We start from the raw sequence: 13507 nt of genomic DNA on the forward strand, positions 1-13507 counted from the left end.
AAGTCATTAATTTGTCCATTTGACACAGACACGCATTTGCAAGCTCTCTGTACATATTGTAAGTAAAAATTAACATTGGAAAAAATTATATGTATGGTGTGTCTGGCCTAAAAGTAGAGCAGCATGTGTTTAAAGTTTAACTTTAGGCCAAAAAGCACAGTGTCAAGCTTATATTTCTAAGGTAGTGGTGACCTATTTGATTTGATAAAAAGCGGAATGATAAATGTCATGGATTTACTGTGGAAGTAGAAACAGGCTATTCTTATCAAGGCCGCTGATGACTTTGATCTTGTACTTGAATGACTTTTACTTGTATGTTTTTTTTTATAAGTTTGCTTAAACAGAATATTAATAAGTGTAATTAACACAGCACTGTGGTTGTAGAACAAATTTACAGCATGGATTTTTAATAAAAAGACATCCACTAGTTTTTCAGTTGAAAACATTTAGTTGCTTTAATGTTGGGACTTAACAACATTTATGTGACATTTGACAATAATAATCAAACAACTCTTACATACTGTACACTGTAAAGACAAACACTGACAAACATTCATTCACAAACACACTTTCCCCACATGCACACAAAACACTCAAAATACACTCAAAGAAATAACATACTGTAAGTTCAGTACAAAATATAACATTTTACTACATTTGATTCACAGAAGTATAAATATAATCTTCTGAAGAATAAGATTTGTTTATCAAAACATACTTTACAAATCTTTACAGAACGTTAATAGTAAAATCTGTACAATTCAATCTAAGCAAGTGGCTTGAATTTAGGATGACATTTATAATATGGGATTTAATGCTCAATTTTTAACAAACCACAGATGCATTCATTCACACGAACAGCTTCTAAAACTGAAAGAGACTTCCTGGATATGTTTGTAGTAAAAGATTGTTATTTTAGAAACACAGACAATGCTTGAATGCAGTTAGCCCAGGCTCCATGGGGTACAAGTTCAAGTCCTTACATCAGTCACATTTTGTTGCTGATGATATGCACATTCATGGGGCAGATTTCCAACTGCACAAACTCAATGAGGAAAACAGATGTATCTGATTTCATAATTTTGCATTAATAAAACAAGCAGGTTGTTCAGCCAGACGTAAGAGTATAAAAAATTTGGAATTGTTTGGTAAATCATAATCTAATTTAATATAATAATATTCAATATGCCATTTTTAAATGCTGTGAAATGGATGCAGACAAAAATATCAGTGTAATACACACAAACACTATAAACAGATTTAAACTGGTTATTTCAAGTAAATAAAAACTAAACGCTCTTGCTTTGCAAAAACCTCATTTCATTTTCTGACATTGTTCCTTTCCAGATGTCCAGACCAGCAGCAAAGATGAGGTCAAACAGTTATTTAAATCAGTTTAGGACATTTTGTTTACACTGCACCAATATGTACTTGTCCATGACTTACACATAGCATAAAAACTCAACATAAGCCACAGTGAATTTTCATAAAACAGTGCCCGTAAGAGATGGCACTGTAGTGTAGTCACTCACATAGTTTTATTGCTGGCAGGTTTGGTAAATGGGCGTGGCTGTGGTGGACCATGTCCAGTCAAAAGGGTCATCTGTTCACCCATTGAAAAATTAGTCAAAATCAAGTTTTGGCTGATTCTGACATTTAGCTGTCCTCCCTACAAATCCACATGAACACCTCAAGTTGACATCCTAGTAATTGGCATGTTACTGTATCTCTGACTCTAAATATTAAACTACTGTACTGTTATGAAAAAGTTACTCAGTAAATTAACAATTGGATCTGGACGCATTAGACTGTATTACAGAAAATGCAAGATTTGAACAATCCCTTTAATGTGGCATTTTCACACAAGTAGCAGGCATGTAATCCTTTTGAACTAAGCACCCTGAATTTTAAAATACATCTTGCTATGTGGTACATTTCAGAAGGAGGGTTGTTCCTAATTCAGGTTATTCAGTGCTTTACCAATCATGCTAAGTTACTTCATTGAGCATGGAATATGAAACTTATCTTGTTGTCAGGAAACCTGAAATCTTCTGTAACCTATATTCTTAGCAGTGCTTAATTTCTTGCTTTTTATGTGTGAATTCTGGGAAGAGTAAAATGCTGCTTAAACATTGGCCATCATACTGTACCTGAATAGAAATAGTCGAAATGGATTTGTAGACTAGAAAACTTGGGCATGTATTGTTTGGCCTAGTGTATGAAATGTGATGGATGGCGACATCACATTACGTATATGTATTTATTTTAGTATTGCAAATACACAGCACACTTGCTTATATAGTACTACTACTTTAGTACTCAGGGTCACAGTAAGCAGTGATGCAGACTGAGTCATCAACCTTGTGGGCCACACTTTTAAAGCACGGAAAGGGAATAACGTTTTTGTAAGGGTATTATTGTTTTTTAATTAAAAGTGTAGAAAGTGTATTGTATTGTGAATTGAAGTGTAGAAGGTTTTTTTTTTCTGAAGTGGATTTTTTGCTCAGTGAATTGCAGCACATGATATTTTACAATAGACTGGTACTTCACTCAGTGTGATGTTCAGCCTTATTCCTTATGCTGATTGGATAGGGTCTGTCTTTCACTTCCTTGTAATGAATAATGTGGATTTCAAAAATGAAATGATTCTGAGATAGTTCTTGCAGAGTGCTTTCCTTCATGTCCAGTGAGCGTATAGTTAAAGGCGCCTCAAAGGTGTTCTTAACTCAACTAAGTGATGTGGATCTGTTTCACTTGAGGTGAAAGGCAGGTAAGCTAAACTGATTCATCTTTAACATGAATTTATCTGACCTCAACAAACTCTAAAGTTGCGGGTTAAAAAAAGGAGAGAGTAGTGTGATTTTTGTCTTTCTAGCATATTCTGAATGTAACCTGTAATAAGCCACACCAGGCAAGAAAATTTCTCTAGAATGTGTTAATATTCATATAAAAACATTATGAGTTTTTTGTATTACTATTGGTTACAATCCCAGATTTTCTGGGTTTTAATAATACTACAAAAAATAATACAATATTACAAAAGTGTAACAAAAAAGAAATGTAAAGGCTTATTGTAGACATTTCAACTGTGTATGACATCAGTTAGCAACAACAATTGAAGTCAGCCTTTCCCCCTTGTTTTCCTGCATGATTTCCAAAAATGATCATATTCATATACTTTATAACCAAATCTTTTATCATTTAGGAGTGACTTCCTAAAATCTCATCCAGGTTAATATCCTTCATCCAGTCATCATTGCCTGTGCCAGATTTTAACAGGGAGTCTATAAAGTCTGAATCACTATTGATTACTGGCACAGTGTTGTCACCTTGTTGGAGGAAATCAAAGCTCATGTCATTACTCTGACTGCTTCCTGAAAAGCTTTGCGTATTATGATTGGAGACAGGAAATGTGCTTGCTGTTATGCTCTGAGATTGAGTCATCTGGTTCATGCTGCCCATCGTAGGCATTGCTGTCATTCTTGGCTGATTAGGTCTTGGTGTAGGTCCAGAAGCAAGTGTGGTCTGGTTCACTGGGTTTATTGTCCGCATGGCAGCATTTGTGTCCATATGATTCGGCGGGGCCATTGATTGCTGTGCAAAGTGCTGATTGGCTATTTCAGATTGCAGTGGTTGATGAGACTGTAAAGTATTTGGAAATCTTCTACACCCTATTAGTGAAGTAGGAGTCTGCTTGGCTCCTTCAGATGAAGCCCAACTAGATGTCATCATGCCAGAACTGATCATCATGTTTGCAAATCTCTGTCCTGGCAAGCCTGCAGCTTTTTGATTCACTGGTGGTCTCATATGCTGACTACTGGCCACTGGTGCAGACACAAATGAAATGCTGTCCACAAGGTTACCAGGAGCTTGAAACCTGGGGTTGTTTTGGTTCACTGCTATCTGGTTTTGGTTTCCATGTTGCTGGCTGGCTGCCACCCCAGTTGGAAGATTAAATGCCCCTTGTTGTGGATCAAGACTGCCACCATACATTTTATCATTAGACACAGGTACCATTTTAGTGCCTTGACTAACAATCTGGCAGGAACTTGTCTGCAAAGAACCCTGATTGGAGGCAGTATTTGTCAGAGACTGGCTGGAGTTAATACCAATTGAAAGTCCACTACCTCCACCTGCAAATATAAATAAATTCAAGTTAGTGGGTGTTCTTTTTGCAAGAGTTTGCTCTTTTTGCATCTTGCCATATCCGTATTAAAAACAAATACTTACTTGAGTCAAATATCTTACTGAATCAAATGAAAACATTGGCACTTAACATAATTGAATTAAAAGAAGCAGAACAAACCATTGTTAAATTGAATTTCATTTTTTGTAATCAGAAATAGACTAGGCAGCCCTTTTCTTATCCAGCTTAGGTCCAGTAGGCTACCACCTACTAGGAGAATAAGACATGGACGCTATCCAGTGACCTCAAACGAAGACTGGACTCCTTTGGTACTGTGTCTCTTCCGAGAATCCTTGGGTACTGCTGGTTGGACTTTTTGTTAAACCAGCAGTTGCTCATGGAATTCCAAGTGAGGCACATTACCTGAGGGAGTGTCAGGTATGGCACTATGGCCATGTGGCGTGATTCACCAAGGGTGATTTGGCTCACAGGATCCTCATTGTTGAGGACCCAAGCAGCTGGTCCAGGCCAATGGGACGCCTACGTAGCACCTGGTTGCGATAGATAGATGGTCATTTCCCGGGGGGTTGCCAACCAGGATCCCAAGCTGTTTCGTCGTGTGGTGGGTGCGGCACCTTAGCCTGACCTGACCTTTCTTATTGTCTCATTGCGGTTGGGATAGGAAATCTCACATATGTGCATGATAAGATGGCACGCTAACAGTGTATTGTGAATTTCACAATAGACTGCTCGTTATGCAGTAACATTCCATCGGGCTGAGTTAAGAAAGATGTTTGTGATGAACAATTTGAGTTGAATTAATCTATGTTCACACAAATTCATGCAGAGTGTATTTTATAAAAGACTGACTTCCATTCATTGTAAGAGAATCTTTTTGAACGGTCTAATTTAATTTAGTATTTTTTTAAATCATATTTAAATCATCTGGGCCTGCAACTTTTCACTTTGTAAATGTCAGAGAACGTTACATGCCTATCCAGCTCATCTATACAAGGGGCCTTTAGCTGTGGCATTTTTATTTAGAGAATCATTTTCAATGCATTTTAAACACCTTATTCTGCTGTCTTCTGCATTTTTTGCAATAGTGCTCTGAACTTTTGTTTTTAATATATTTGATGGGCTAGTCACTTATTAGCCATTTCTCACTTTACATAATAAAAATGATGTAATTTAAGTTACAGTTGCTCTGTTTCTCTTATTATCAATAAATTAAATTCTGTTTGCAAGGCCTGTCCATAATCATCATAAATTTAGGAGAGGTGGCTAATTAATTCTATGGCTTTCCAATTTGTTTTTTTGTTAATAGCAAGAAATTGTTTTTATCTTCAGATACAGTTTAAGTCTTTCCCAGAGAGTTCCAGAAGATATCCCTGGAGGTGCCTTACTTTTAACAGTTACTGCTAGGTGTAGATTAAATTTAAGATTTAAGTGGCTAATTGAGACATACATTTGTAGTGCTTGATATTTTACCTTCTTGGATAATTTGATTATGATTAAAAAATTGTATTATATTTGCAAGATTGGACAAATTGCAGTACATTGTTATTGACAAAAAAGCAGCAGGTGTGATTACCCATGAAGCAACGAAAGAGAAGAAAGAATATTGTCTTGAATATGAGTACAGATAATTGTTGAGGCAGTTTCAGATTGTTTGGTTGGAAGTGAAGATCAGCAACCTAAAGCAGGGTTTAGTGCACAATTAAATCTCCTGTAATTATACAGTATGTATGTGACTGTACATGCTGGAGGCTAAAGAAAGAACATCACTTATTAATTTTCTAATTTCAAATGTTTTTTCTCACTAAAATAATACTGTGCCTTCCAGTGTATCAAAAACTACAGGTTCCTCAATGCCGTGATCTGATTTTTCTTTTTATAGCCTTTCCTTGGATTCAGAAAATAAGGAAGATATGATTTTGGGATTTTTGGTGGCCAAGGAATTTAATGGTCAAATTATTTGTTTTTGTTTTGGGATGTTTTTGAAGGTGTTACTTATGAAATAAGTCTTCCGCAGAACCATTTTATTTTCAGTATGGTGGTTGCTAGGTAGGACAACCTGGAGTGTGTGACATGTGACATCATTATGGCTGTGGTATAATGGTCACTGTTGTGCATTTCCTGGTTGTTCAAGTTTGTTTGTACATAAATCAAAACATACTGTAAACCCTAGTTGTATTACTGTTAATGATCTTTCTAGGTTATGCATTATTTTCTGTTTCCTTTCTTTGATTTACCTATTGCATTTTGGCTCAGGTTACATTAATTTATTTTGGTTATTAGCTCTCCTGCTCTATTTCTCAATCTACAATTTTTTCTCACATTCTCCCCTTTGTTTATTTGATTATTGTCCTTCCAATTACAACCTTGGCTTGTTTTTCTGATTAAGATGCATCTTCTGATTCTATGTTTACACCCTGTGCTGCTGCTACCCAAAGGGATTAAGTTTTGAAGCAATATTCACCCTTCTCCTCCTTTAGTTTTAAGAATACCTGTTCATTGTAACATTAACTGTTTTACTGTAAGAAGGCAACATTTGACTGATATCTGTATAACACCTTTTTCTTTTCAATGTTTGACTTAAATCCTTGACATCTGTACTTACAAAGTTTAATGAATGATCACTCCTTTTTTCATTTCTATGCTTTATATTTCTTATATTACTCATGCATGTGTGAGTGGGAAAACAGCTTGAAGGGTCATGGTAATTCTCCACTGAGACAGGTGCTGTATAATAACATTCTTTCTTCTTCTTCTCCATCTGCAGAAAGGAAGATTGACACCTTTCTACCTCTTATGCCACTTCTGGGGTTTGTTCACCTGGACCCACCTCTTCCTTGCAGAATGCCTGAAGGTCCAGGTGGGAAAACAATGAAATCAGCTTGCTGAGGTGGAGGTATATAGCTGAACTTGTGGCGGTCTCCAGCGGGACATCCAGATGGGACCATTCCAGGTATTGTTGCCACTTTACCCTGATGACAACACTGAGACCTATTTGTTGGTGTTTGAAAGGACTGCCAGCCATTATCTTAGGGAACGTGCAAAATGGGCACACATACTGGCACCATTCTTGTGGCTTACAGAAACATATATTCAGCCAGTGCTGCTAATCTGCTTCTATAGGCTTCAACTGCAGGGAGCTGGGACATACGATCTCCAACTGCCCCTGCTTTTGCGAGTCTATGGACTGCAGTGGGGGCACGAAGAGAGCCTTGTGCTCATGGATTCCAGCAGTAACATTTCTGTTATTGCACGCTAATATGTGCTTCGGCAACAGTGTAAATCCGTAACAATCAGTCTGACCTGTATTTACGGGGAAACTCCAAGGTTAAGGTCCACCCAGTGTATCACTACATATTGTGATGGATAGCCGGGATTCTTACTAGGCCTGGGCACCTTCGCAACGCAAGGACTGGGGAATGGAGCTTAATTGGAACAATAGTGCATGGAGAAAGTCTGAGCCCTACAGTACTTTGCAGGGCTGCCACCACACCCGGAAGTGTGGCCAGAAGGAGATTGTAGAACACCTGGAGCACTTCTCCATACGGAGAGCCAGAGCCAGGAGGTGATGGATGAAGCTTGAGGGAGGACTGGAGGCAGAAGGGAAGGTAAGAGACAAGAAGAAGAAGAAAGGAACAGTATTTGGTGTTTGTTGGTACTGTGCTGGAGTGGTGGGAAATGAGGGAAAAACTTTTCTCACTCTTAATAAACATGTGTTGTGTGCTGGACATAGGCTCTGTGTTGGGTGTTTGGGGAGTGGTGTGCCCCGTGGTGGTTCTGGGTAGCTGTTATGCACAGCCCTCCCTTTCCAGTGATTCTTGGGCAGGACTTGTCAGAAATTAAAAACGGAAAAGCGCCCTTCACCACTGTAATAACATTGGGCCTGGTAATTGAAGGCAAAGAACCATTACAAGCTCTTACAGCCAGTTGTTGAGATGGGCCACATTGCAACTCAGTGGGACAAGTGTGATGTGCCGGAGTTGCACTCTGACATATATATGGAGGGAGATGGTGCTGTGATGTGGGACATTACTCTGCTCCTTGAGGCAACCACAGATCCCTTATCAGCTTTACATTTTCAATTTAGGCAGACTCTTGCCTCATTTTAAAGGGAGCAGTGGAATGACAAGTCCCTAAAGTTTGCCATGAACGAAGTACAGTAATCCCTCGCTACTTTGCGGTTCACTTTTCGCGGATTCACGACTTCGCGGGTTTTTAAATACAAGTGATTGCCCGCCTATCGCGGAAGTTGTGTTCCAGACCCATCAGCAACAGGAGAAAATCCGCGATATAGAAAGACCATATAAATAAACATTTTTATAGTTTAAGCCTTAAAATACCCATCCCACATGCTTCAAACACATGTAAACTTATAAAACACACTTTGTTAACGCATATGATATGTGGATGTCGGGCTAAGGATATGAGTAACATCTCACTATTATAAAACATTTTAACTTCACGCAAGACAAGACAGTGAGACAGGAAAATTGGTGATGTACAGGCTTTTAAATTATTGACACGCAGAGCGACAAGCAGCACAAAGCCAGCACAAAGTCCACTTCTCCTTAGCATTCATTCAGCTCCCCACCCCCTTGACAATGCGAAGTGGCAGGAGCTACTGCGCCTCCGGGGAGGGGGGTTTGAGCGAACGTGCGTTCAGCCCTCACACCCCCACACACGCACACTCCTCCTCCTCCTTCCGAACACGCAGAGCAACAAGCAGGCATTTTGGCAGAAGCAGCACAAAGTCCATTTCTGCTCTGCTCAGAGTTCAGCTGCCCCCCTTCACAAAGCGAGTGCAGACACATTGACGTCTGATCGCTGCGTGCAGTGTGCAGTGTTGGTCTGCGGTGTTTAAGAATGCAGAAAGTGTTTAAGAGCATAGGAAGTGTTTATAAGAGCGTGGGAAAGGTTAACAAGAGAGTGAGAAAGGTTTATAAGAGTGTGGGAAGGGTTTATAAAGCCTTAAAATATGTATTAATAATAAAATAAATATAGGTCGCTACTTCGTGGATTTTCACCTATCGCGGGGGGGCTCTGGAACGTAACCCCCGCGATAGGTGAGGGATTACTGTAGTTCTAATTGATGGACAATGTATGAATTATCCCATGCCACAGGGACCCCACTTTGTATTAAAAAATAATTTACCATGTAGTGGAGCATGAGTGTGAAGTACAGTTGTTGTTGTTATTTCCATTAACTTTACAGCAACAAGTTTGTGAAGTAGCTCATGCCCACCTCTTAGGTGCCCATGTGGTACTGAAAAAACATTGGAGAGTATTAAGCTCCATTTCTGTTGCCCAGCAATCAACCAGGAGGTCCATCTCTTTTGCGCTTCCTGTCTGGAATGTCAACTGAGACAGATTCTTCGGGAGGACCATGCTCCTCTCTTTCCTGTCACGGAACAGGAACATCAACATTCCTTTTGATCAACTAGGGGTAGATATTATTGGTCCCATTGAACCCTCTGCTAGTGGCCATAAATATATTTTAGTGATGGTAGATCATACTACATTTTATCCTGAAGCCATCCCATTGAGAGTGATGAATTCTAAAACCATCACATGGGAACTTGTAGGGGTCTTCGTGTGTGTTTGCATCCTTAAAGAAGTCTTAGCAGAACAAGGGATGCTGTTTACCTCGGAAACGTTTAGGGAGCTTGCCAAATTACTCAAAATTAAACATAAAAACCTCAGTGTACCATCCTCAAACTAATGGTTTAGTAGAGTGTTTTTTCAGATGCTCAAACAAATATTACACAATGTGGTCAGCGAGGATGGGAGTCACTGGGATCAGTGAATTCCCCTTGTATTTGGATATATTAAAAGAAAGTTAGGAAGAAGAGACTGTCCCTTCCATTAATATACTACAGTATATGGTGCAGTTACACAATATATTTGAAAAGATTAGGCTGTGATATAGAGAGTCCGCGGCTTAGCAACTGGTGGCCCAGTGTTTAAATAAATAAATAGATAAACAGATAAATAAATAACCATCTTGATCTCCATGGGTGTGCAGGCTGGCATAGCTGCAGTTGGTGGAGTGATTGAGATGGGGCACACCAGTACGAGAGGGTGTGGTCTGTCTTGATTACTTCATTTGTTTCATGTGGTTTGCCTTAGAGTTGCTGCACCCACAGAGGCATATTAGGGAAAGTCAGATGATAAAGAGAGTGAAAAACCAATAGAAAGAGAAGGCAAATAAGAAAGTAGCCAAATAGAGGGTGAAGGTAGTACTCTGTCAGCCAGTACAGAGGAGTGGAAGCAAGTGGTCAGGTCCCCACATAGGAACGAGTGATTGTTGTTCTTGGGGCGGATAGGTACCCCACTGAACAGCTTACAGTAGCACGGGATGATCGAGTAGGCACCACATTTTTGTGTTGTTTGAGAGGAAGATGGGAGAGGCGGCTTGGGGAGTCACAGCAGACACACGGAATGAGGCAGTTGTGATGGAAGCCGTGGCTATAAGAGAAAGAGACAGCAGTTGCTGACATCTACGCCAACTGCCATATCTGTGAAGGGTAAGCCAGGGAGACAACGACGGAAGACGTGCTAGGCTGAAGGGGTGAGAGAGAAGGAGTGAGAGGACAGAGGTAAAACTGGGCAAAAGAGGCTGGACTGCAACAGCCAGGAGGACGGATGCTGTGCCAGAGAAAAGAGAGAGGTGCAGCCTGGATGCCTCATTTCTGGGGATTATACAAAGGAATCCTGACTTTGCTTGTACCTCTGATTTTAAACTATTTACTGCATTTTTAGACCTTCACTATAATCTTTGGAATGCTTATTTTTTTGTTTATGGAATTATTTATTTATTGAGGGGAAAACACTGCATTGTTTTGTTTCTTTTTGACTCTATTTTAAAGGCATTTTTAATAAAAACACTAACACTTTACACCCATCCTTTGCTGTCGGTGTGTCCTAACTTGCCGAGGCCCAGCCCTTAGTTACATCATAGGTGATGTGGCTCCCAATATGGGTATCGGGAGAGTGGAGCCAACCCGCACCATTGCATAGGCCTATTCTAAAGGAAAAAATTGTGCTTGCACTACAGTTCATGAATTTCATCCAGAAGACCATGTCATGGTCCTCATTCCCATTTTGCATTCTAAATTATTAACCTGTTGGCAGGGTCCACATGAAATTAAGGAAGAGAAGGGCTTGGTCAACTATTTGGTTAAACAACCAAATCGATGACCAGCTGAGTGAGTTTACCGTGTAAATTTGTTGAAGCCATGGAAGGAAAGGGATCCTGATCCCCACTTTGCTTAGCCTTGTTCCTTCTTTGCACACAGTAACAGTTTGTGTTGATATTATCATTTAATTTGTTTTAGGACTTCATGCAATCAAACAGCATTGGGCACAATAGAAAGAACAATCCCTGGGTAAAATTAGAACTGCTATTTAACACTCACATCTGGAGTACCCACAGAAAAATACACATTGGCATTGAGAAGATTTACAAACTCCAAACAGACATCGATTGAACTAGGATTTGATCTCAGGATTCTGAAGCTGTGAGACTATCACTATACCATGTCACTCAATATCTTTTATCCAAGGTGAAGTATAAATAAATCATTAATGCATGAATGTAGATACTAGCAGTAACCATACAAGTTGTTCATCAATACATAAAAACATGAATAACTAAGAGAACAAGTATAACCCAAATGTTAAATACTTCTGTCAGCAGGGGATGGCTCAGGGATGATCGACCAATTTACAGACTGGCTACTGTGCTATTAACTAAAACCTCACAAGATATGCTTTTGTATTTGTAGAAAATTAGTAGCATCATCTGAGTGTGCTATCTCAGATAATTCCATATACAGTATTTTCAAAATATATTAGTACTACCAATCAGTTTAAATGGGTTGGCTATTTCTCAGTGATACAACGTAAGATGGGATGTTATAAAAACAATAGAACATAAATAATTTCTCCTTCTTCTTTCAGCTGCTCCTGTTAGGGGTTGCCACAGCGCTTTGAATAGTGAGTAAAGCGCTATATAAATGCAAAAAAATCATTAAAAAAATTATTATTATTATTATTATCTCTTTCCATATCTTCCTGTTCTCTGCATCTTGTTCTGTTACACCCATCACCTGCATGTCCTCTCTCACCACATCCATAAACCTCCTCTTAGGCCTTCCTCTTTTCCTCTTACCTGGTAGTTCCATCCTTAGCATCCTCTTCCCAGTATACCGAGCATCTCTCCTCTGCACATGTCCAAACCAACGCAATCTTGCCTTTCTGGTTTTGTCTCCCAACTGTCCAACCTGAGCTGACCCTCTAATGTACTCATTTCTAATCCTGTCTATCCTAGTCACACCCAATCCAAATCTTAACATCTGTCTCCTGTTTTTTTGATCAGTGCCATCATCTCCAACCCATATAACAAAGAATAAATACTGTAAATCTTAGATTATAATTAAAAATGTAACTTTTATTAAAAGCAAGTAATGGAATGCTGGAAAGCAGGTAGACTGCATATATAGTTGCTTAGATGTATAGAACCTTAAACAAAACAAAACAAATATGTCACCTGAATACTGATTGGGTGAGTGTATCCCAGCAGGCCCTCTTCTGGACTGCTTATAATCTGGAGGGGGTCTTGTCAGATGTCTGTTTAGTTGATCTTGTGGGCTCATTTTGTCCTAAAGATAATAAGGAATAAAAAAACAGCACAAATGCTTTTAAAAAGGACATTTCAGTATATTTCTTGTTTCTGTTAACCTGACAACACAATATTATGACAGACTATACTTTGAAGATAGCTCTGATTCTGTATTACTGACTGGGCATTAAGCAAGAATGTAAGCTAAGTACGTGTGCCTTTCTGATTTACACTTGGGAGGTTTTTGCTGTTCTGCCTGTATGATTAAATTAAAATGATTCATACCGGATCAGCAATAATTTGTGCATGTAAAGCTAGCTGGCGTTGAAGGACCTGTGCCTTTCCCATAATTTTCTGATGGTTGATCTGCTGTTGCGTCTGAGAAGTGTTGTTCAGGAAGCCATTGTCAGCAGGAGGGTGGGATCCAGGAATCAGAGAGGGCTGAGGCTAATGCAAAAAAAAAAAATCCCAATTAATTAAATTAGTCTTTGTTTGGCTACATAATTTAGCTAATGAAATGCTACAGTTACACAGCTAGACTTACTATATATACAGTATTTCCAAAATGGTTAATTTTACTTCACAATGAGTTCTCCTTAAAGATTGTTAATAACTGAGTGAAGAAATAAGTATTTAGAGTGAAGCTGTAAGCAACATTCAGAACTTTGTGATGCATTTTCAATTTACTTTCTAAACATCAAAATTTTGTTGTAGCAACACAGAACAAGGTGTGTCTCTACATA

At 39.0% G+C, this 13507-nt stretch overlaps 1 protein-coding gene across 1 annotated transcript in view; it reads right to left on the bottom strand.

The window, feature by feature from the left end:
* Nucleotides 1–428: 428 nt before the first annotated feature.
* Nucleotides 429–13507, bottom strand: part of zmp:0000001236 (mastermind-like protein 2) — a 347942-nt gene continuing 334863 nt past the window's right edge. Inside the window, exons 3-5 of the mRNA XM_028800295.2 lie at nt 13050–13211; nt 12693–12804; nt 429–4133 (exon numbers count right to left, since the gene is read on the bottom strand). Of these exons, the coding sequence (XP_028656128.1) occupies nt 3202–4133; nt 12693–12804; nt 13050–13211 (1206 nt within the window). The 3' untranslated portion in view covers nt 429–3201. The remainder of the gene's footprint in view (nt 4134–12692; nt 12805–13049; nt 13212–13507) is intronic.

The sequence above is a fragment of the Erpetoichthys calabaricus genome, chromosome 4 (assembly GCF_900747795.2).
Source record: "Erpetoichthys calabaricus chromosome 4, fErpCal1.3, whole genome shotgun sequence".
Classification (NCBI taxonomy): domain Eukaryota; kingdom Metazoa; phylum Chordata; class Cladistia; order Polypteriformes; family Polypteridae; genus Erpetoichthys; species Erpetoichthys calabaricus.